At 42.4% G+C, this 22680-nt stretch overlaps 1 protein-coding gene across 1 annotated transcript in view; it reads left to right on the forward strand.

Annotated features, from left to right (window-relative positions):
- The window catches only part of LOC138369761 (sulfotransferase 1B1-like), a 254073-nt gene that overhangs the window by 122681 nt on the left and 108712 nt on the right, over positions 1 to 22680 (forward strand). Inside the window, exon 4 of the mRNA XM_069333217.1 lies at positions 16787 to 16958. Coding sequence (XP_069189318.1) covers positions 16787 to 16958 — 172 coding nt within the window. The remainder of the gene's footprint in view (positions 1 to 16786; positions 16959 to 22680) is intronic.

A 22680-nucleotide genomic window follows, 5' to 3' on the forward strand; every position in this document is an offset into this window, starting at 1 on the left:
CAGGCACATTCCTATGTTTGTTTCCTTAGTGTAGACTGCAGTGTGGAAAATTCCGTTCCTTTCCATGACTGTTACATCTAGAAAGGGCAGCTTCCCATCCTTCTCCATCTCGTAAGTGAAATGCAACACAGAATTCTGCTCAAATGCCTCCTTCAGTTCCTGCAGATGTCTGACATCAGGTACCTGTGTAAAAATGTCGTCAACATATCTGCAGTATATGGCCGGTTTCAAGTTCATGTCGACTAAGACTTTTTGCTCCATGGTACCCATGTAGAAGTTTGCAAACAGGACACCTAGGGGAGAACCCATGGCGACCCCATCTACTTGCTTATACATGTGTCCATCCGGGCTCAAGAAGGGTGCCTCTTTAGTACAAGCTTGGAGTAGTTTCCTTAGACTGTTTTCTGGTATGTCAAGAGGAGTACAGGCCAGATCACGGTACACTCTGTCGGCTATCATCCCGATTGTATCATCCACAGGTCCGTTGGTAAACAGAGATTCTACGTGCAACGAGGCTCTTATCCCTGTGGCCCGTGTTCCCCGCAGCAAGTCAACAAATTCCTTTGGAGACTTCAGGCTGAAGGCGCAAGGGACATAAGGAGTCAGCAAGCCGTTGAGTCGTTTCGCCAGTCTGTACGTGGGTGTGGGTATCTGGCTGATGATTGGCCGAAGTGGGTTTCCAGGCTTATGTGTCTTGACATTTACATACGCATATCCAGGTTTATATTCCCCAATAAAATTTGGCAGGTGGAGTCCAGATTTCTTGGCGTTCACAGTTTCGATCAATTTGTTGACCTTTGCTTTCAGTTCGACTGTAGTGTCCTTCGTTACCCTTTGGAATTTAGTTTGGTCAGAGAGTATGAGGTTCATTTTCGGCAGATATTCGTCTTTTTTAAGAATGACGTATATTGGCGACTTGTCGCCTCTCCTGACAACTATCTCCTTGTTCTCACGAAGGGTCTTTGCTTCCGCTTTAAGCTCGGGGGACAGTATGGTGCTTCTGCAGTTGCCTCGATTCTTTCCTCCTTCCGCATTAAGTTCTGCTTGTAAGGTATCTTTGGTGGTGACCGTCTTTTGTGCTTCGAGGTCGAATATGTCGTCCAACAGAATCTCCAACTCCACTTCCCGGGCCATCTCACTCGGTCTGGACATAACGTATATATATATATATATATATATATATATATATATATATATATATATATATATATATATATATATATATATATATATATATATATATATATATATATATATATATATATATATATATATATATATATATTTTATATACATATATATATATATATATATATATATATATATATATATATATATATATATATGTATATATATATATATGTATATATATATATATATATATATATATATATATATATATATATATATATATATATATATATATATATATATATATATATATATATATATATATATATATATATGTCGTACCTAGTAGCCAGAACGCACTTCTCAGCCTACTATGCAAGGCCAAATTTGCCTAATAAGCCAAGTTTTTATGAATTAATTGTTTTTCGACTACCTAACCTACCTAACCTAACCTAACTTTTTCGGCTACCTAACCGAACCTAACCTATAAAGATAGATTAGGTTAGGTTAGGTAGGGTTGGTTAGGTTTGGTCATATATCTACGTTAATTTTAACTCCAATAAAAAAAATTGACCTCATATATAATGAAATGGGTAGCTTTATCATTTCATAAGAAAAAAATTAGAGAAAATATAATAATTCAGGAAAACTTGGCTTATTAAGCAAATCTGGCCTTGCATAGTAGGCAGAGAAGTGCGTTCTGGCTACTAGGTACGACATATATATATATATATATATATATATATATATATATATATATATATATATATATATATATATATATGTCGTACCTAGTAGCCAGAACGCACTACTCAGCCTACTATGCAAGGTCCAATTTGCCTAATAAGCCATGTTTTCATGAATTATTTGTTTTTCGACTACATAACCTAACCTAGCTTTTTCGGCTACCTAACCTAACCTAACCTATAAAGATAGGTTAGGTTAGGCTAGGTAGGGTTGGTTAGGTTCGGTCATATATCTACGTTAATTTTAACTCCAATAAAAAAAATTTACCTCATACATAATGAAATGGGTAGCTTTATCATTTCATAAGAAGAAAATTAGACAAAATATATTAATTCAGGAAAACTTGGCTTATTAGGCAAATCGTGCCTTGCATTGTAGGCTGAGAAGTGCGTTCTGGCTACTAGGTACGACATATATATATATATATATATATATATATATATATATATATATATATATATATATATATATATGTCGTACCTAATAGCCAGAACGCACTTCTCAGCCTACTATTCAATGCCCGATTTGCCTAATAAGCCAAGTTTTCATGAATTAATGTTTTTTCGTCTACCTAACCTAACCTAGCTTTTTTTGGCTACCTAACCTAGCCTTGCCTATAAATATAGGTTAGGTTAGGTTAGGTAGGGTTGGTTAGGTTCGGTCATATATCTACGTTAATTTTAACTCCAATAAAAAAAAATTGACCTCATACATAGAAAAAAGGGTTGCTTTATCATTTCATAAGAAAAAAATTATAGTAAATATATTAATTCAGGAAAACTTGGCTTATTAGGCAAATCGGGCCTTGAATAGTAGGCTGAGAAGTGAGTTCTGGCTACTAGGTACGACATATATATATATATGTTGTACCTAGTAGCCAGAACGCACTTCTCAGCCTACTATGCAAGGCCCGATTTGCATAATAAGCCAAATTTTCATGAATTAATTGTTTTTCGACTACCTAACCTAAACTAACTTTTTTGGCTACCTAACCTAACCTCTAAAGATAGGTTAGGTTAGGTTAGGTAGGGTTCGGTCATATATCTACGTTAATTTTAACTCCAATAAAAAAAATTGACCTCATTCACAATGAAATGGGTAGCTTTATCATTTCATAAGAAAAAATTAAAGAAAATATAATTATTCAGGAAAACTTGGCTTATTAGGCAAATCGAGCCTTGCATAGTAGGCCGAAAAGTGCATTCTGGCTACTAGGTATATATATAAAATGAATTTTGGAAAATTGTTTTTTCAATTACAATCAACAGTAAAAAGAAACATAAGAAATATTGAGAAAATTCGTGTTAGAATTATTAATCATACTTTTTCGGTCATATTTAACAACATACATATATATTGGTGTATACTGGCAGGAGGTTATATTTTATGCATGTCTCATTGAATATGACAGCAAATTCCGTATTTACTTTTTTCTGATTTTAGGTCTTCTATCCCTCTTACTAATGCTCTTGCATCAGGGTTCAGCTGGAAGAGGAGTTCACCAAAAGTCATGTTTTTTTAGGTGAAGAAAAGAATTGAATAACTGAAGAATATATTACACTAATTACAAAATCGCACATTTCGAACCTCCATGGTTCAATCTCAAGTGAAAAGAAGTTACAGAACTCGTTAATTTATACCAGTACTCCTATGACACGTTTGTTATCGAAGAACAAGAAGTGAGAATGGAACGGGATAGCACTAGAAGCATTTGAGATGACCAAGATATTGTTGACTGAGGAGCCAGTGTTAGTGTCACCGGATTTCAGAGCACCGTTTGCAGTGTTCATGGATGTCAGTGATGCAGGGGCTGGAGCTGTACTGACGCAGCAGAAGGATGGAATTTATCGCCCCGTATCTTTCTTCTAGAAGAAGTTTGTTAAACATCAGAGATCGTACAGTATGGTAGAGAAGGAGACTTTGGTCCTGGCAATAAAACAGTTTGAAGTATATGTGAGTGGGGGAGGACACCCAGTTACGGTGTATACGGACCATAATTCCCTAGTGTTCCAGAGCAAGATGAAGCACGCAAACCAATGGCTAATCAGGTGGTTTCTATTGCTCCAAGAATATGACCTGGTAATAAGGCATGAAAGAGGACGAGATATAGTGGCCGATGTATGATATCGAGCCTAGCCACTGGAATAACTCTCAAAAATAAGGGGAGGGGAGTGTTTTGAACCCAGGTAGCCTGAAGAACGAGTCTACCCCAATGAGAGTTATTCCACATACGAGACCTAATTGAGAGGTCAGAGAAAAGGCCGTTTTCTTTAAATGAACAATTCCACAAGGGCCGTGACGAGGATTCGAACCTGCGTCCGACAGGGTTAAAAGGGTTGAAACCGAAGTTCTACTGAACTTACTGGATCCCGTAGCCTCTCCGAGGCACAAACCAGGCTTTTACACAACCCTCCCCCCCTGCACCCGAGCTATGTCAACAGGCCGTTCTCCCTCTTCGCCCTTACATCATCACTCTCTTTTTTCGAGGGTTCGAATCCTCGTCACGGCCCTTGTGGAATTGTTCATTTGATGCATCACGTTATTGTGATCTCTGTGTGTGGTGTGGCCGTTTTCTTTTTTTGTTTATACAAAAACAAGAAAACGGCCAACTTACTAATGAAGAACTCTCCAGACACCAAACAGAATGCCTTGAAAGATACCAACGTCATCTATGCCTTCACATGCCCACTTGGGCACTGTCAGCCCCAAAGATCTCAGTATATAGGTAAGACAACAACGTCTCTTTCTAGGCGATTAACAATGCACAAACAACAGGGCTCCATCAAGGAACATATAATCTCCTCTCACAACCAGACCATTACCAGAGAAATCTTAACAAGCAACACAAACACACTTAGAACCTACAAATGGGAACTTAATTTATAACTAAGTAATAACTAAGACAAACCTACAAATGCAGTGTTATGAACCTACAAATGGGAACTTAATTTATAACTAAGTAATAACTAAGTAAAATTTATAACTAAGTGACTTTGATCACTGGATTATCCCCACACAACAAGCCGCTTTCACGAGAATCGCTCTGACTAGATCCGAATCGACATTAACTGACTAGCGTGCGATCACTAGTCGTCTATCTGGTTGCCAACAACGTTACTCACTCATCCCTGAATGGCCGCGACCATCTTCATGAATTAACTAATACGCCTAGCCTTTGGGTCGCTAGCAATCGCCCGCCTGCAGACCCTTTCAGTACCCTCGTGGCGTCCCACAGAAAATACTGCCCTGACAGTTCAAACCCAGAACTGTTGTTGCATGTGGAATCCACACAACACCCTTACATTAATTGGAGGAGGTCGAATATTATACCTTGTCCTATCAACGAAGGTGGGCCTCAACTTAACTGCCTAACTTAACAGCCTAACTTAAAACTACCAGCCCTTCACGACGCTATAGAATCGCCTACTCTATGCAAATCGCACTACATAGGATTACCGTCGAACTTTAGCGCGTGGCCCCCGGCTGAATTCCATCACCACGCAGCATGACCGAACGGACAGACGCGTGAGGCTTCAATAAATTTTAAGAAATTATTGAAAACACCGCTGCTACTATTGTAACACAGGACGGGTTTTAAGCTCTGCTCTGTCCTTTACCCTGCCCGTAAATAAACTTAAATTCCAAGACCCCCCCAGAGTTAACTCTCAGCTGAGTCCCATGTCACGTGGTCTTAGACGTTTGATCGTCTAAGATTCTAATGACACGTGACGTCGACAAAAGGCTTTCTAGCAAACTCATGGGATCTTTTTACGCCGCCACCACCAAACCAACAATTCAGATTAATAAATCAGGGTTTGGGGCCAATTAATTAACTATTAACCATTGGGGTAGGTTAGCCCCCCCCCCATTTCATGAAACGGGAAGTATTAGTTACGTTAAGTGTGGGAATTAGCTTGCATACAAGGGAATATATCCGATATTGACCTGGACTAGGCTTGCTGCCGCTGAATCTCGGCTTAGCCCAACGAAGCAGACCACGGCAAAGACAATCATATATAAATGTATTGGAAAAAAATACACAAGTTCTTAATCAGAGTTTATTAATGAAAAGCTATTCAAAGCTAATGCAAAGTCACTAATAAAAATCACTCCCTAAAAACTTAACACTTCCTAAATGACCTATTTTCCTACTGAGGCACAGATGGTGAATTTACTCTACTAAACTTCACAGCAACTTTTACCTTAATCTAAGAGACCAGCCGCTGGTGTTTTGGTCTCTGGAGGTGAGATGGAGAACCTATTCAGCTGCTGCTCCCCCTCCCCGCTCAGCTCGTTGTCGCCGTGTGGGGGCTTCGTGGGCGGCTGCTGGAGTGTGATGCTCCTTAGGACAGTCCTCTGTCCTTTTCTAGCCTTGTGCTCCTGCTGCCATCCTCTCCAATTCTGCTGGGCACCTTTTCCTTTTCCTTCTGTTTCGTTTTTCTCCCCCCTCTTCTCCTATCTGCTTGCCGTTTCCTGCCGACCTTTTGCTCGTTCTGGTTCTTCCATGGACTTCTTCTATTTTGTCGCCCGGGTGCTTGAGGAGGCATACTCATGCACCCGTAGAACTGCAGTACCCGACGTCGAGAGCGAGGGGACCCTTTTATTGTCAATCCCCACTTCGTCACTGAACCCGATCTCGACGGACTGTCGGTTTCTTAAGGTGGCGTTTGTGGGGCGTATACTCACGACGCACCCCTAGGAGGCCCCGACAAGATCGGCGATAGCTTCTTGTTGGGTGTCCTGCCTCTAATTGTGGCTCCATGGTGGGTGTGGGGGCTCATTCGTGAGTGAATTCTTAATTTCGTCAAGATGATAACCCCTGTTTCGGCTGCTTCTGGCTTACCTTTTCAGGCTCGTGGGGTGGGCGACCAAGCCCCCGAGTCGGTCCGTATTGGAAGACCGGGCTCTGTAGCCTCCGCTGCATTGGGCCCCGATCTTGCTCCTCCTTTGGCCTCTCTGACTCCTTCCCCTGGCTCCCCTCCCTCCTCTGTGGTTGGGTCGAGCCCCAAGCCCCCAGTGGTGACTACCTCGTCCCCTGGCGCGGCTCCTTCTCTAGTTGTAACTACTGAGCCTTTTAACCCCTCTCTCTCTGGGGGTTCTCACCGCCGTTCTCGTCACGGCCGCCCTCGCTCGATTCCTTCCAGTTCTGCTACCTATCAAGCCTTGTTTGGTCCCGCTTCGTGGCCCAAATATTTTGATCTCCTCCCTCTTGATTCTGCGCCTCCTGACGATTTCTCCCTTCATCGACATCTCATTGATTCCGTGGATGCCTCCATTACTTTCAACCCCACTCGTCTCGGTACACGTGTCGTTGCTGCTCCTTCTCAGGATGCTGCTTCCCGCTTGGCTGCCTTATCCTGCCTTGGCGAGACCCCCGTTCGGGTCTCGAAGAACGCTCAATTGAATGCCAGTGTTGGCACTATTTTGCTCCCGCCCCATGTTGCAACCGGTGTTCGGGACCTGCGCGACTGCCACGACGATATTCGCCATATCCTCGCTGCCCAGGGCCATTCTATTCTCCAGGTGGACACGTTTACTCGTCCCCCTCGTGGTAGTCGCCGTCAACCCCTCCGGGTTGTGAAGATTACCTTTGATGGTAGGACCCTTCCACCCTCTGTCATTCTTGCTGGTGCCAGGTGCTCTGTCCAGGAGTACATTCCTTCTCCTCGGCTCTGCAACAAGTGCTGGAGGTTTGGGCATGGTGCCCTCCGCTGCTCCGGGACTGTCTCTCTCTGTCCTTTGTGTGGTGGCGAAGGTCACTCTAAGTCGGAGTGCACTTCTCCCCAGGCTCGTTGCCTCAACTGCGGTGAGGCCCATCCTACCTTCTCCCGTGCGTGTGTCCATTACAAGCTTGAGGCAGCCGTCCTCAACCTGAAGCACCGGGAGCGTTTATCTTTTCCTGAGGTGAGGCGCCAGGTTCGCCGGCTCCCGCCTTATGCTAATATCTCTTATGCTCGCGTGTTGCGCTCTTCCTCTCCTCGTCCTTCCCGCCTTCCTCAGACTCACAACCGTTTCCGGGCCTTGGACCCTGATGCGCCCACTGCCCCCTCCTCTGTTCCTTTGGGTTCTCTCCCGAAGAATCCTCCTCCTGGTCCTCTGTCTGGGGTTCCCCTTCCTTCTACCCGGTCTGTCGTGTCTTCTGTGTCTTCTTCCTCGTCCCCCTCCGATCCTCCTTCCCATCCTCTTCCTCCATCTATTGGCTCTCCCCACCGCCTGTCGGTGCGGGCGGATGTCCATCGCTCTCCTAACGGCCGTCGTGTGTGCTCTCGTTCGGCTTCTCCTGTTGAGACACTGGAATCCGTTGCCCGGTACGTAGTTGCTGGGACACCGGTCTCTTTAAGTCAGAAGCGTAAGCCTGGCTCCTCTCCTTCCTCTTCCCCGGCGGGTAAGAAGGCTTCGCTTTCTTCCTCAGCTCCTCCTTCTGGCTCTGTTGCTCCTTCCCCTCCCGTTTCAGTGCTTGCGCCCCCTGTTCCTGCTATGGAGGTTTCTTTGGCCCCTGCTTCCCTTTCGGTTGCTGCTCTTGCTGGGGTGCGCTCCCCTCTTTCTACTCCCCCTCCTCCTGCTGCTGTCCTTGACGGCTCCTCTCCGTTGTGTCCTCCTCTTCCTCCTCCTCCTCCAGACCCTGCCCGCCCACCTCTGCTCTGTTCTCCCGTTTCCTTCCCTCCGTCTTTGCTCAGTTTACCCATGCCCCCTAACCCTGACTTTGCTGACCCTGATCCCGTCCCTGATATTCTTTAACGTGCTCTGTTGGTCTTTCGCCTTTGTTTCTTCCTTGTTCTCTGTTTTTGTCCTTTCTCTTCTCGTCGTTGTCCATTCTTCAATGGAACGTTCGAGGTTATTACGCCAATTTCCTCGAACTCCAACTTCTGATTTCACGGTTTTCGCCCCTTTGTGTCTGTCTCCAGGAGCCAATGCTTGGTGCTCGTCCTGGTCGTTTTCGTGGCTATTCCTTTCTCTCCCCCCCCCCCAGCCATTGCTGGGGCTTCTAATTCTTCTGCTCTTTTGATTCGGGCTGATGTTCCCTTTGTTCCTTTACTTTTTCCTTCGCCTCTCCATTGTTCTGCTGCTCGTATCTTTGTGGGGAAATGGTACACAGTTTGTTCCATTTATCTCCCCCCGAGTGTCCCGCTCTCTCTTCCTGATTTGAAACACCTCCTGGACTCCTTGCCGGAGCCTGTGCTCCTGCTGGGTGACTTCAATTGTCGTCATTCTCTTTGGGGTGACGTTCTGACGAATACCCGGGGTCGCCTCCTTGAGCCGTTTCTCCTCTCTTCTTCCCTGTCTCTTCTGAATTCTGGTGAGCCCACTCATTTGGACTCTCGGACTCGCACCCTTTCTTGTCTTGATCTTTCTCTCTGCTCTTCTTCTCTTTACTTAGATTTCACGTGGCAGGTTCTTGATGACCTCCATGGAAGTGATCATTTCCCCATCCTTGTTTCCTTTTTCTCTTTTCGCCCTTCCCTCTCTTTCCCTAGGTGGCAGTTTGCTAAGGCAGACTGGACCCTATTTACCCTCAGTGCTGCTCTCCCTGACCTCTCCCTTCTGCCTCTCTCTCGCGCTCTCCTCCTTTTTCATGACACTGTCTTCAACGCTGCCCTCCGCTCTATTCCTCGCTCTTCCTCTCGGGGTCCACGGAAGTGCGTTCCCTGGTGGAATGCGGACTGTGCTCGGGCTGTCAGCTGTAAGCGTGCAGCCTGGAAGAGGCACCGCCGTAGGCAGACGACCGATTCTTTTCTTTTCTTTCGGAAAGCGAGTGCGGTGGCCCGTAGGGCCATCCGTACGGCTAAACGTGAATGTTGGGCATCTTATGTCTCATCAATTACGTCCGAGACCCCTCTGGCCCAGATCTGGAAGCGTATCCGCAAGATAGCGGGTAAGTTCGTTCCCGATGTTTCACCGGTCCTTCACCTCCATGATACTCTTGTGGCAGACCCGTTGCAGGTCGCTTCCGAACTGGGTTCCCATTTTTCTTCTGTTAGCTCTGGTCTTCATCTTCCCCAATCTTTCCTTCTTCGTAAACCTGTCCTTGAGTCTCGTCCTTTAGATTTCTGCACTCATCTTCAGCTTCCCTATAATGATCCCTTCTCTCTCTCTGAACTTCGTTCTGCCCTGGCCCTCTGCGGTTCTACGGCGGCGGGCTCCGATGGTATTCATTATGAGATGCTTCGCCATCTCCCTCCGGGCACGTCTCAGTATTTACTGAGTCTGTATAATCGGATCTGGGAGTCGTCGTCAGTCCCTGAGGACTGGCTCGATGCCGTTGTCCTCCCTGTTCGCAAACCGGGGTCTCTGGGTACTTCCCCTAAGGACTTTCGCCCTATTGCTCTCACAAGTTGTGTCTGCAAACTCTTTGAACGTATGGTTAACGTTCGTCTGATGTGGTTCCTGGAACACCATCACCTCCTCTCCCCTTCTCAATTTGGTTTCCGCAAGTGCCGCAGCACGACAGATGTCCTGGTGAACTTGGAGGTCTATATTCGTACTGCTTTTGCTGCGAAGACCTCCGTTGTTGCCGTCCTTTTTGACCTAGAAAAGGCTTACGACACCACTTGGCGTTATCATATCCTCTCTCAACTTCATTCTTTTGGCCTTCGTGGTCATCTCCCTCTCTTTCTCCGCAGCTTCCTCTCTCGTCGTTCCTTTCGGGTGCGCCTTGGTACCGCTCTCTCTCCCTCTTTTCAGCAATACGAAGGTGTGCCCCAGGGTAGTGTTCTGAGCACTACTCTTTTTCTTGTTGCCCTCAATGGTCTTCTTTCCTCTCTTCCTTCTGGTGTCTTCTCCGCTCTCTATGTCGATGATCTTACCCTTTGTTGTCAGGGTGATGATTCGCCTCTCCTTCAACGCCGGCTTCAACTTGCAATTGATGCCGTGTCGTCTTGGGCCACAGGTCATGGCTTCAAGTTCTCTACTTCTAAGACTTGTGCCATGACTTTTACGCGGAAACGGGTTGTTCTTCGTCCCTCTTTGTCGCTTTATGGTCATCCCTTTGAATACAAAGATTCCGCGAAGCTTTTGGGGTTATTCCTTGACACTCGTTTGTCTTGGTCTCCCCATATCTCTTACCTCCGTGTTGAGTGCTCTAAGGCCCTTACCCTCCTTCGGGTCTTGTCCCATACTTCTTGGGGGGCAGATAGGCGCACTCTCCTTGCTTTACATTCCTCTCTCGTCCTGTCTAAGCTCGATTATGGTTGCCCTGCTTACTCGTCTGCTTCTCCTTCTACTCTTCGCCGTCTTGATGCTTTGCACCATACTGGGTTGCGCCTCAGTTCTGGTGCCTTTCGTTCGACTCCCATCCTTAGCTTGTATGTTGACACTGGCTTCCTGTCTCTCCAGGACCGCCGTGATCGCTACTGTCTTCGCTATCTTGCGCGGTCCTTGCAACATCCTTCCTCTCGCCTCTGTCGTGCTTTAACTTTTACCCCTCCTGCGGTTCCTGTTCCTCTTCACCACCTCCCTCTTTCTGTCCGGTTATCTCGCCTACAGGATTCTCTCTCCGTTCATATTTCTGATGTTTCTCCTCGTGTTGTTCCTTCTTTGCCCCCGTGGAGGGTCCCTCTTCCGCGGTTTTGTACTTCCTTGACCCGTATCACTAAAGCTTTTACCCCTCCTACGGTTCTAAAACGCCTTTTCCTCGAGCACTTTTCTTCTCACTCCCGCTCCGTTTCTGTCTTCACCGATGGGTCTAAGTCAGCGGACGGTGTTGGCTACTCTGTTGTTTTTCCTGATCGCACTTATATGTGTCGCTTGCCTCCGGAGACTAGCATCTTTACAGCAGAACTTTATGCTATTCTCTATGCTCTTCGTCTCCTGCTTTCTCGTTGTCAGTCCTCCTTTGTGGTTGTTGTTGACTCTCGTAGTGCCCTCATGGCTCTCGGGTCCTTTAATCCGGTTCATCCAGTAGTTGTCGAGATCCAGCATTGGCTGTTTCTCGTTCACAGTAAATTTAAGTCGGTTGAGTTTTGTTGGGTTCCCAGCCATATTGGTGTGTCTTTAAATGAGCGTGCGGATGCTGCCGCTAAGGAAGCTGTCCGCTCTTGTCCCATCTCTCGTAAAGGCATTCCGTATTCCGACTTTTACCCAGTTATCCATTCCTCAGTTCTTACCCGTTGGCAGGCTTCTTGGTTGTCTGTTACTGGTAACAAGCTACGTACTCTTAAATGTTGTGTTTCCTCGTGGCCGTCCTCCTTCCACCGTAACCGGCGGTGGGAAACAGCTCTGGCGAGGTTGCGTATTGGCTATACTCGCTTAACCCATGGTCACTTGATGGAGCGCCGCCCTGCTCCTTATTATCCTAGTTGCATTGTCCCTCTTACGGTCGTGCATGTCCTTCTTGAATGTCCTGACTTCCAGGACGAGCGTGTGTCTTGCTTTCCGACCGCCCCTCGCGGTCACCTGTCCCTCGATAGAATTCTTGGTGACTCGGATACTTTTGATATCGTTCGCCTTATGCGTTTTTGTTCTCGTATTGGCATCCTTGGTGATATTTAGCGCCCTCTGATTATTTTGCGTATTTGATGGTGCTACATAGCCTTCCCGGTTTGGTGCCTTCTTTTGATAATTACTTACTTACTTCAGCTGCTGCTCCACACCACACTAACTGTTTCTACTCCTCTCTCAAGCCGAGAGAGCTGTCCTAGTTATAAATTACAGTTATCAGTTTTAGTTATCAATTACAGAGCAGGGTTATCCTAGTTATCAATTACAGAGCAGGGTGAATTGAACAAACTAATCCTAATTACTCGCAACCCCAGATGGTTGCATTATCATTTAACTGGTGGTAATTAAATTAGGCATCTTGGAAAAACTATATCAATTACAATATTGGCTAGTGGACTTTAATTTGTACAATATGAATTAGTAAATATGGAAGATTGTGGTCACGTCGTGGGCCTAACTTTGACCCTGGTAGGTCAGGCACGTCGCCCGGCGAGGTAGTACCCTCAAATCTACTCAAATCTACATGTCGTCAATGTCTCTTTGACGATATACAACCCTGTTCTCACCCTTTACTTTCATATTTATTCCAGACTGGTTATTACACACAATCTCAGTATTATTGAAAACAATATTAAATGAAAACTTGAATTTCTGTATATTACTGAAGTAACATGAAGGAGGATTGAGGTGGAAAGTGCGGACAGCCACATGGTGACAACATGACCTAGCCGGTCTTGCTAAATGCATCTGGGTCATCTGCTCTCGGATGAAAGAAGGTGATTTGATTTTTTACTCATCACTGACGTAAATTTAATCTACATGTTTGACACACCAGAGGTTATTAATTACCGTTACTTTAATGCATGAATTACTCAAAAGTGATACTTTAAATTCAAGAAGAGCTGGCGACCCTGCATACACACCACTGTGCTAATCAACGGCTAGTGACCTTCCACAGCTCCAAAGTCAGGTCCACTCCTCTGCCACTCTTAACGTTTGCCATACCACGTGACCCCCATATAATATTTATGCCATATCTAAATAACTAATTTCTACTACAACTAGTTTGTTAAAACCTCACCCAAAAACGGATATAAGCATGAAATGATGTGTAAAATCCTGTCTTCGTAAATGTGAGATATCCTTGTGAAACGCTTCTAGACGTGAGATCATAAATAAATAGGAGAAAATGAACTTTGGAGAGCTAATTTTTCAATTACCCCCGACAGTGAAGTAAAACGTAAGAAATATTAAGAAGATTCGTGTTAGATTCATTAACCTTACCCTTTCGGTCACATTCAACAACATGTTTACCAGAAAGACTGCTACCAAAATATACTAATATATAGTAAACTATACTATATATATATATATATATATATATATATATATATATATATATATATATATATATATATATATATATATATATATATATATATATATATATATATATAGTGACGGTAACGCGTTGGTGTTCGGCTGTTTAAGGCTAGGGGTATGGCCTCGTCACATAGTTATAAAAAAAAATAGAAAAACTGGAACTTCGTCTGTGGTAAGGTAAGGAGAAGACACACAAAACACAAGTAAACTTTAACAATGAAATTTTAATTACGTTAAATAAATCAAAACATGAAAAAATGGACAAACAAATTCGTATAATAAAATCAATCAATCAAAATAATAAGAATAATTAAATGACACAATGAAAAGTTACGTTAAGACAAAATAACAAGAAGTGCAATACAAAAATAAAGGTAAGGTGCTGGAATATTGGCTTTAAGCTACCACCTCTCTCAGTATACGCTAACGTCTAGCCGGGAGGAGTGGTAACCGCGGAAGCACAGAATATTCTGAGGTCTGAGGTCGTGGCGACCCCAGACATCAAGTAGTATGGAGGGGTGGAGTGCAGTTGCAGCCCGGCCGGCGACCAATCAGCGGAGCCGGTAGCGATCAACAGGTAGTTTGGCGGTTTGAGTCTGAGCAGGTGTCTCTGGCTGCATACGTTTTGCGCTCTGGCAAACCTTGCTGGTGTTGTTGTCGTTGTTGGACATTTCTTCCCTAGTAGTTTTATATAGTTTGTTGCGACGTATTTGTAGAGGGAAGAGCAGGCTCAATCTCTTGAAGGAGATTATTGTCACAATATATATATATATATATATATATATATATATATATATATATATATATATATATATATATATATATATATAGTATAGTATAGTATACTTAAACAATTGGTTTTAGGAATACTATCACTTACACTTAGAATATTCAGTTCTTCCTCATGTTTAGTAATTTGGTTGAACAAAGGCATCCGAAGATGATCCTAATGGCTTCGTCTTGCATTTTGTTCAGCCCTGCAAGCATTCTTCTGACACTAGGGCACTCAGGGGTAATGCATAATCACAGTTCTCCAATATGAAAGAAACATTATCACTGCTCTACAAAATGAGAGGCACATTATCACTGCTCTACAATATGAGAGGCACATTATCACTGCTCTACATATGAGAGGCACATTATCACTGCTCTACAATATGAGAGGTACATTATCACTGCTCTACAATATGAGAGGCACATTATCACTGCTCTACAATATGAGAGGCACATTATCACTGCTCTACAATATGAGAGGTACATTATCACTGCTCTACAATATGAGAGGTACATTATCACTGCTCTACAATATGAGAGGCACATTATCACTGCTCTACAATATGAGAGGCACATTATCACTGCTCTACAATATGAGAGGCACATTATCACTGCTCTACAATATGAGAGGCACATTATCACTGCTCTACAATATGAGAGGCACATTATCACTGCTCTACAATATGAGAGGCACATTATCACTGCTCTACAATATGAGAGGCACATTATCACTGCTCTACAATATGAGAGGTACATTATCACTGCTCTACAATATGAGAGGCACATTATCACTGCTCTACAATATGAGAGAGACATCATTTTCGTAATTGTTACATTTGTGCCACAGCTATAGAGATTGCCTATCACAACCTTGAGAGCACTGAGCCTCTTTCTACTCTGACGAGCCAATCTGGATTCAACAAGGCCGTTAGACCAACGGAAATTCCCTTTAGTAAAATAGACTCGTTACTCTTTTTATATAGAAGTGGTGTAAGGCTTTAAGTAAGCTCGACTTTGTCAGCATGTCAGAGTCACACTATGTTCTGTGAGTGTGTCATGTCAGGCACGAAGGCTATATCAGTGTGCAACGAGGGTCACACTAGGTAATGTGAGTGTGCCGTTGTGTCACTGGGTTCTGTGAGTGTCCCGAGGGGGTCACACTAGGTTCTGTGAGTGTGACAAGATGGTCACACTAGGCTTTGTGAGTGTGACAAGATGGTCACACTAGGCTTTGTGAGTGTGACAAGATAGTTACATTAGGCTCTGTGAGTGTACCAAGATGGTCACACTAGGCTTTGTGAGTGTGATAAGATGGTCACACTAGGCTTTGTGAGTGTGACAAGATGGTCACACTAGGCTTTGTGAGTGTGACAAGATGGTCACACTAGACTTTGTGAGTGTCCCGAGGGGGTCACACTAGGGTATGTGAGTGTGACAAGATGGTCACACTAGGCTCTGTGAGTGTGAAACGATGGTCACACTAGGCTCTGTGAGTATGCTAAGAGGGTCACACTAGGGTCGGTGAGTATGCCAAGAAGGTCACATTAGGGTCTGTGAGTATGCCAAGAAGGTCACATTAGGGTCTGTGAGTATGCCAAGAGGGTCACACTAGGCTTTGTGAGTATGACAAGAGGGTCACACTAGGGTCTGTGAGTATGCCAAGAGGGTCACACTAGGCTCTGTGAGTATGCTAAGAGGGTCACACTAGGGTCTGTGAGTATGCCAAGAGGGTCACACTAGGCTCTGTGAGTATGCCAAGAGGGTCACACTAGGCTCTGTGAGTATGCCAAGAGGGTCACGCTAGGCTCTGTGAGTATGACAGGAGGGTCACACTAGGCTCTGTGAGTGTGACAAGAGGGTCACACTAGGCTCTGTGAGTATGACAAGAGGGTCACACTAGGCTCTGTGAGTATGCTAAGAGGATCACACTAGGGTCTGTGAGTATGCCAAGAGGGTCACACTAGGCTCTGTGAGTATGCTAAGAGGGTCACACTAGGGTCTGTGAGTATGACAAGAGGGTCACACTAGGGTCTGTGAGTATGCCAAGAGGGTCACACTAGGCTCTGTGAGTATGCCAAGAGGGTCACACTAGGCTCTGTGAGTATGCCAAGAGGGTCACACTAGGCTCTGTGAGTATGACAAGAGGGTCACACTAGGCTCTGTGAGTATGACAGGAGGATCACACTAGGCTCTGTGAGTATGACAGGAGGGTCACACTAGGCTCTGTGAGTGTGACAAGAGGGTCACACTAGGTTATTGTTTCCATTCAGTAATGCTATCATAGTTTTTTTATATTGAAATCAAAACATTTCAGGTACGACAGTCTCATTCCTCCTGACTCTGTGATTCCTGGTGTGAGTAGGGATGATCCTATGCAGCCTGGAATGACTTGGAGGATCTTGCAGGAGCTGGAGGTCCCAAGGGTCATAAAGTCTCACCTCCCAAAGGAACTCCTTCCCAAACAATTCTGGGACGTCAGGCCGAAGGTATTCCTGTAATTGTTGTGTATTACAGTCTGAGGTTTTGGCGTGAATGTATACATAGTTGAGTGCGTCCTAGCATTGATGCACCAGAACAGCATCAGGGCTTAGCTGAAATAGGAGTTCTCCAAAACTCATTTTCGTTATTTCAAGGTGAAGAAAAGAAGTGAATTACTATAGAATGTATTACACTTATTTATACAATTTGCACAACGTTTCGAACCTCCATGATTCATTCTCAAGTGAAAAGAATTTTCAGGATTAGTTGATTTTATACCCGCACTAGGTCAGGTGATAAGACAATAAAGGTGAAAACATGGGGGGATACATAAGGGATAAATGGGGGGTGAAACATAAGAACATAAGAATAGAAGTAACTGCGGAAGGGCTATTGGCCTATACGAGGCAGCTCCTATCTACATACAAAGATTAATCAAGTGTAATTGGCCTGTTATGTTGAACAGTGTCTTCTGTGTTGGCATCGTTATGTTCTGGTCTTGTCCTTACTCTCATGGTGGGTAGAGTAAATAGTTCCATGATTTGGGTGTTCATGGTAGGTTGTTCTATTCTTATGTGAATAGCTTCAAGAATTTGTAATCTTCTTGCATCTTGGGTTTTGTCTATTATACAGGTATTTTTGTTCAACATTTCTCTTGTTAGGGTGATGTCATGGGCTTGTCTCATGTGATTCCTGGGGGCACCGGATTGAAGATGGCATGCCAAACGCCTCGTCACCTTGGTCGACGTCATACCTATGTACTTAGATTGAAGGTTACATCCTTCATGGGGGCAAGTGTACATGTATACAACGCTTGACTGCTGTAGAGGGTTCTCCGTCGGCTTCGGGCTGTTTTTGATAAGGAGTTCGGAAGTCTTCTTGGTTTTGTAGAATATTATCAGGTTTATGTTTTGGTTAGGAGTAATGCTTTTTACTCCTTTACGGATTATTTCTTTCATTATTCTTTCCTCTTTTATATGTTCACTGTGCATGGTTGATTTGTAATATAATTTTATTGGAGGTATTGTGGTTTCTGTTCTAGGTTCAGGATTATACCAACGGTCCAAGTGTCTTCTTATAGAGCGTTTATTTCCGCGTTGCTATAACCGTTGTTCACCAATATCTGAGTTACTCTTTCAAACTCTCTACTCACGTTGCTCCATTCAGAGCAGTGGGTAAGCGCTCGACGAATATAGGCATTGAGAACACTGGCTTTGTATTTTTGGGGGCACGCTGCTATAAGATGACACTTGGACCGTTGGTATAATCCTGAACCTAGAACAGAAACCACAATACCTCCAATAAAATTATATTACAAATCAACCATGCACAGTGAACATATAAAAGAGGAAAGAATAATGAAAGAAATAATCCGTAAAGGAGTAAAAAGCATTACTCCTAACCAAAACATAAACCTGATAATATTCTACAAAACCAAAAAGACTTCCGAACTCCTTATCAAAAACAGCCCGAAGCCGACGGAGAACCCTCTACAGCAGTCAAGCGTTGTATACATGTACACTTGCCCCCACGAAGGATGTAACCTTCAATCTAAGTACATAGGTATGACGTCGACCAAGGTGACGAGGCGTTTGGCATGCCATCTTCAATCCGGTGCCCCCAGGAATCATTGTACCTAGTAGCCAGAACGTCGTACTCGGCCTGCTATGCAAGGCCCGATTTGCCTAATAAGCCAAGTTTTCCTGAATTAATATATTTTCTCTAATTTTTTTCATATGAAATGATAAAGTTCCCATTTCATTATGTATGAGGTCAATTTTTTTTTATTGGAGTTAAAATTACCGTAGATATATGACCGAAACTAACCAACCCTACCTAACCTAACCTAACCTAACCTATCTTTATAGGTTAGGTTAGAATAGGTAGCCGAAAAAGTTAGGTTAGGTTAGGTAGGTTAGATAGTCGAAAAACAATTTATTCATGAAAAATTGGCTTATTAGGCAAATCGGGCCTTGCATAGTAGGCTGAGAAGTGAGTTCTGGCTACTAGGTATGATATATATATATATACATATATATATATATATATATATATATATATATATATATATATATATATATATATATATATATATATATATATATATATATATATATATGTCGTACCTAATAGCCAGAACGCACTTCTCAGCCTACTATTCAAGGCCCGATTTGCCTAATAAGCCAAGTTTTCATGAATTAATGTTTTTTCGTCTACCTAACCTAACCTAACCTAGCTTTTTTTGGCTACCTAACCTAACCTTACCTATAAATATAGGTTAGGTAGGGTTGGTTAGGTTCGGTCATATATCTACGTTAATTTTAACTCCAATAAAAAAAAATTGACCTCATACATAGAGAAAAGGGTTGCTTTATCATTTCATAAGAAAAAAATTATAGTAAATATATTAATTCATGAAAACTTGGCTTATTAGGCAAATCGGGCCATGAATTGTAGGCTGAGAAGTGAGTTCTGGCTACTAGGTACGACATATATATATATATATGTCGACATATATATATATATATATATATATATATATATATATATATATATATATATTTATATATATATATATATATATATATATATATATATATATATATATATATATATATATATATATATATATATATATATATACAGTACCAAAGGTAGAATCTGGTATTGATTGGGTGTTGCAAGCAGCATTCTTACAATTTAATATCATCACTGTAACCATCTTCACTGCAAACAACCTAATGCACTGCAACCATCTTCCATACCCTTCACCACCTTCCCTACCCATGACCATCTTCCACACCCTTCACCACCTTCCACAACCTTCACCACCGTCCATACCCTACACCACTGTCCATATCCTTCACCACCTTCCACACCCTTCACCACCTTTCATACCCTTCACCACCTTCCATTCCCTTCACCACCTTCTATACCCTTCACCATCTTTCATTCCCTTCACCACCGTTCATACCCTTCACCGCCTTACATACCCTTCAACCCTTCCATACCCCTTAACCACTTTCCATACCCCTTAACCACTTTCCATACCCTTCGCCACCTTCCATACCCTTCACTACTTTCCAATCAAATTCAAATTCAAATGTTTATTCAGGTAAAGTACATACATACAAGGTGTGATACAAACATTGATGGATTTATAGATAGAGTTAGTACATACAATGCCTAAAGTCACTATCACGCAAAGCGTTTCGGGCAGGAAAAACACTAAAGACTAAAACTTAATACTAATTGAGATTAAAGTATAAATTGTGTTGAGAAAATATATAAATAAAAAAAGGGGGAACATGACAGAAAAATAGCAAATATACAATTTGGTCGACAAACAGCATTGTTTAAAATAGCAGACATAAGTTGATATTTAGGGGTGAGGTAGGTTACAAGGAGTTAATTAGGTAGTGCTTAGTTTTTATCTTAAACTGGTTGGGAGTGGTACAGTCTTTAACATGACTGACAAGGTCATTACACATTCTGGGCCCCTTGATTTGTAGAGCATTTCTAGTTTAAGTCTTACTCTTGGAATATCAAAAAACGTATTTGTTTCTGGTGTGGTGCTCATGGGTTCAGTTACAACCTTCTTGTAAGCTTTTAAGGTCAGAATTGACATTACAGTTCAGCTTTATATATATATATATATATATATATATATATATATATATATATATATATATATATATATATATATATATATATATATATATATATATATGTTGTACCTAGTAGCCAGAACGCACTTCTCAGCCTACTATGCATGGCCCGATTTGCCTAATAAGCCAAGTTTTCATGAATTAATTGTTTTTCGACTACCTAACCTACCTAACCTAACCTAACCTAACTTTTTTGGCTACCTAACCTAACCAATAAAGATAGGTTAGGTTAGGTTAGGTAGGGTTGGTTAGGTTCGGTCATATATCTACGTTAATTTTAGCTCCAATAAAAAAAAATTGACCTCATACATAATGAAATGGGTAGCTTTATCATTTCATAAGAAAAAAATTAGAGAAAATATATTATTTCAGGAGAACTTGGCTTTTTAGGCAAATCGGGCCTTGCATAGTAGGCTGAGAAGTGCATTCTGGCTACTAGGTACGACATATATATATATAGATATATATATGTCTATATATAGGTTAGGTTAGGTTAGGTAGGTTAGGTAGTCGAAAAACAATTAATTCATGAAAACTTGGCTTATTAGGCAAATCGGGCCATGCATAGTAGGCTGAGAAGTGCGTTCTGGCTACTAGGTACAACATATATATATATATATATATATATATATATATATATTTGATAATATCGGAGGAAACCACGCATAACGCATTAGAGGGAATGTTTAGATCCCCTCCAATACAGTTTCTGTGTGCTTTTCTCCTACCACCCCCTTCCTTTTTTATTTTTTGTGCTTTATTATGCATATGATGGTTACAAGATATACATGGGTTGATACAAAAATAATAATGCAAAAAGGTGCTTAAAGGTTATGGATCTCTTGAAAAACACAACAATGGGAAACATTGATGAATGTCACAGACGGGTTCGATCATTGTTGCAAGTCAAACACTTCTTCGAATTCCTCTGAAGTTGGACTAGTGCCCAAGACGCAACAGGCATTTCCCCTCTGAATCGCAACACTGAGGCGCTGGAACAAGAAACTTTTTGCTCTCTGGTCTTTTGTAGCGCTGATCAATTTATCCCCCAATTCCTTCAAGAACTTCAATGCACATTTTCCCCACGAACCGAGGGTCTCCGAGCCGATCGGAACAAAGCTGTAGCAGTGTGCTAGACCTCTGTATTTAATAATTTTCTGCGATTCCCTGAAAGAAGCAGCACCACCGCTTTCACGTGTGCTGTAGTGGAGGTAGGTACTGGCCAGTGTGGCAGCGCACGTGTAGTCCCATACCACTTGCTTACCATCCTTCCAAGGTAGCAAGGTGACCCCATCAGGGCGCTCCTGAGGATATATATATATATATATATATATATATATATATATATATATATATATATATATATATATATATATATATATATATATATATATCGTACCTAGTAGCCAGAACGCACTTCTCAGCCTACTATGCAAGGCCCGATTTGCCTAATAAGCCAAGTTTTCATGAATTAATTTTTTTGCGACTACGTAACCTACTTAACCTAACCTAACTTTTTCGGCTACCTAACCTATAAAGATAGGTTAGGTTAGATTAGGTAGGGTTGGTTAGGTTCAGTCATATGTCTACGTTAATTTTAACTCCAATAAAAAAAAATTGACCTCATACATGATGAAATGGGTAGCTTTATCATTTCATAAGAAAAAAATTAGAGAAAATATATTAATTCAGAAAAACTTGGCTTATTAGGCAAATCGGGCCTTGCATAGTAGGCTGAGAAGTGCGTTCGGGCTACTAGGTACGACACACACACACACACACACACATATATATATATATATATATATATATATATATATATATATATATATATATATATATATATATATATATATATATATATATATATATATAATACACACGAGAGGATGTGAAGTGACTTAATATCTAACATATTCAGAGATTTGAGTAGGGGTACAGAGTGATGTCTGGGGCCAGAGTTGGATATTGTCCTAATAGCAGCTTTGCGTTGAGTAATTAGAGGACGTAAATGATTTTGGGTAGTAGAACCCCAAGCACAAATACCATAGATGAAATAAGG

This window comes from Procambarus clarkii, chromosome 4 (assembly GCF_040958095.1).
Source record: "Procambarus clarkii isolate CNS0578487 chromosome 4, FALCON_Pclarkii_2.0, whole genome shotgun sequence".
In the NCBI taxonomy this organism is placed as follows: domain Eukaryota; kingdom Metazoa; phylum Arthropoda; class Malacostraca; order Decapoda; family Cambaridae; genus Procambarus; species Procambarus clarkii.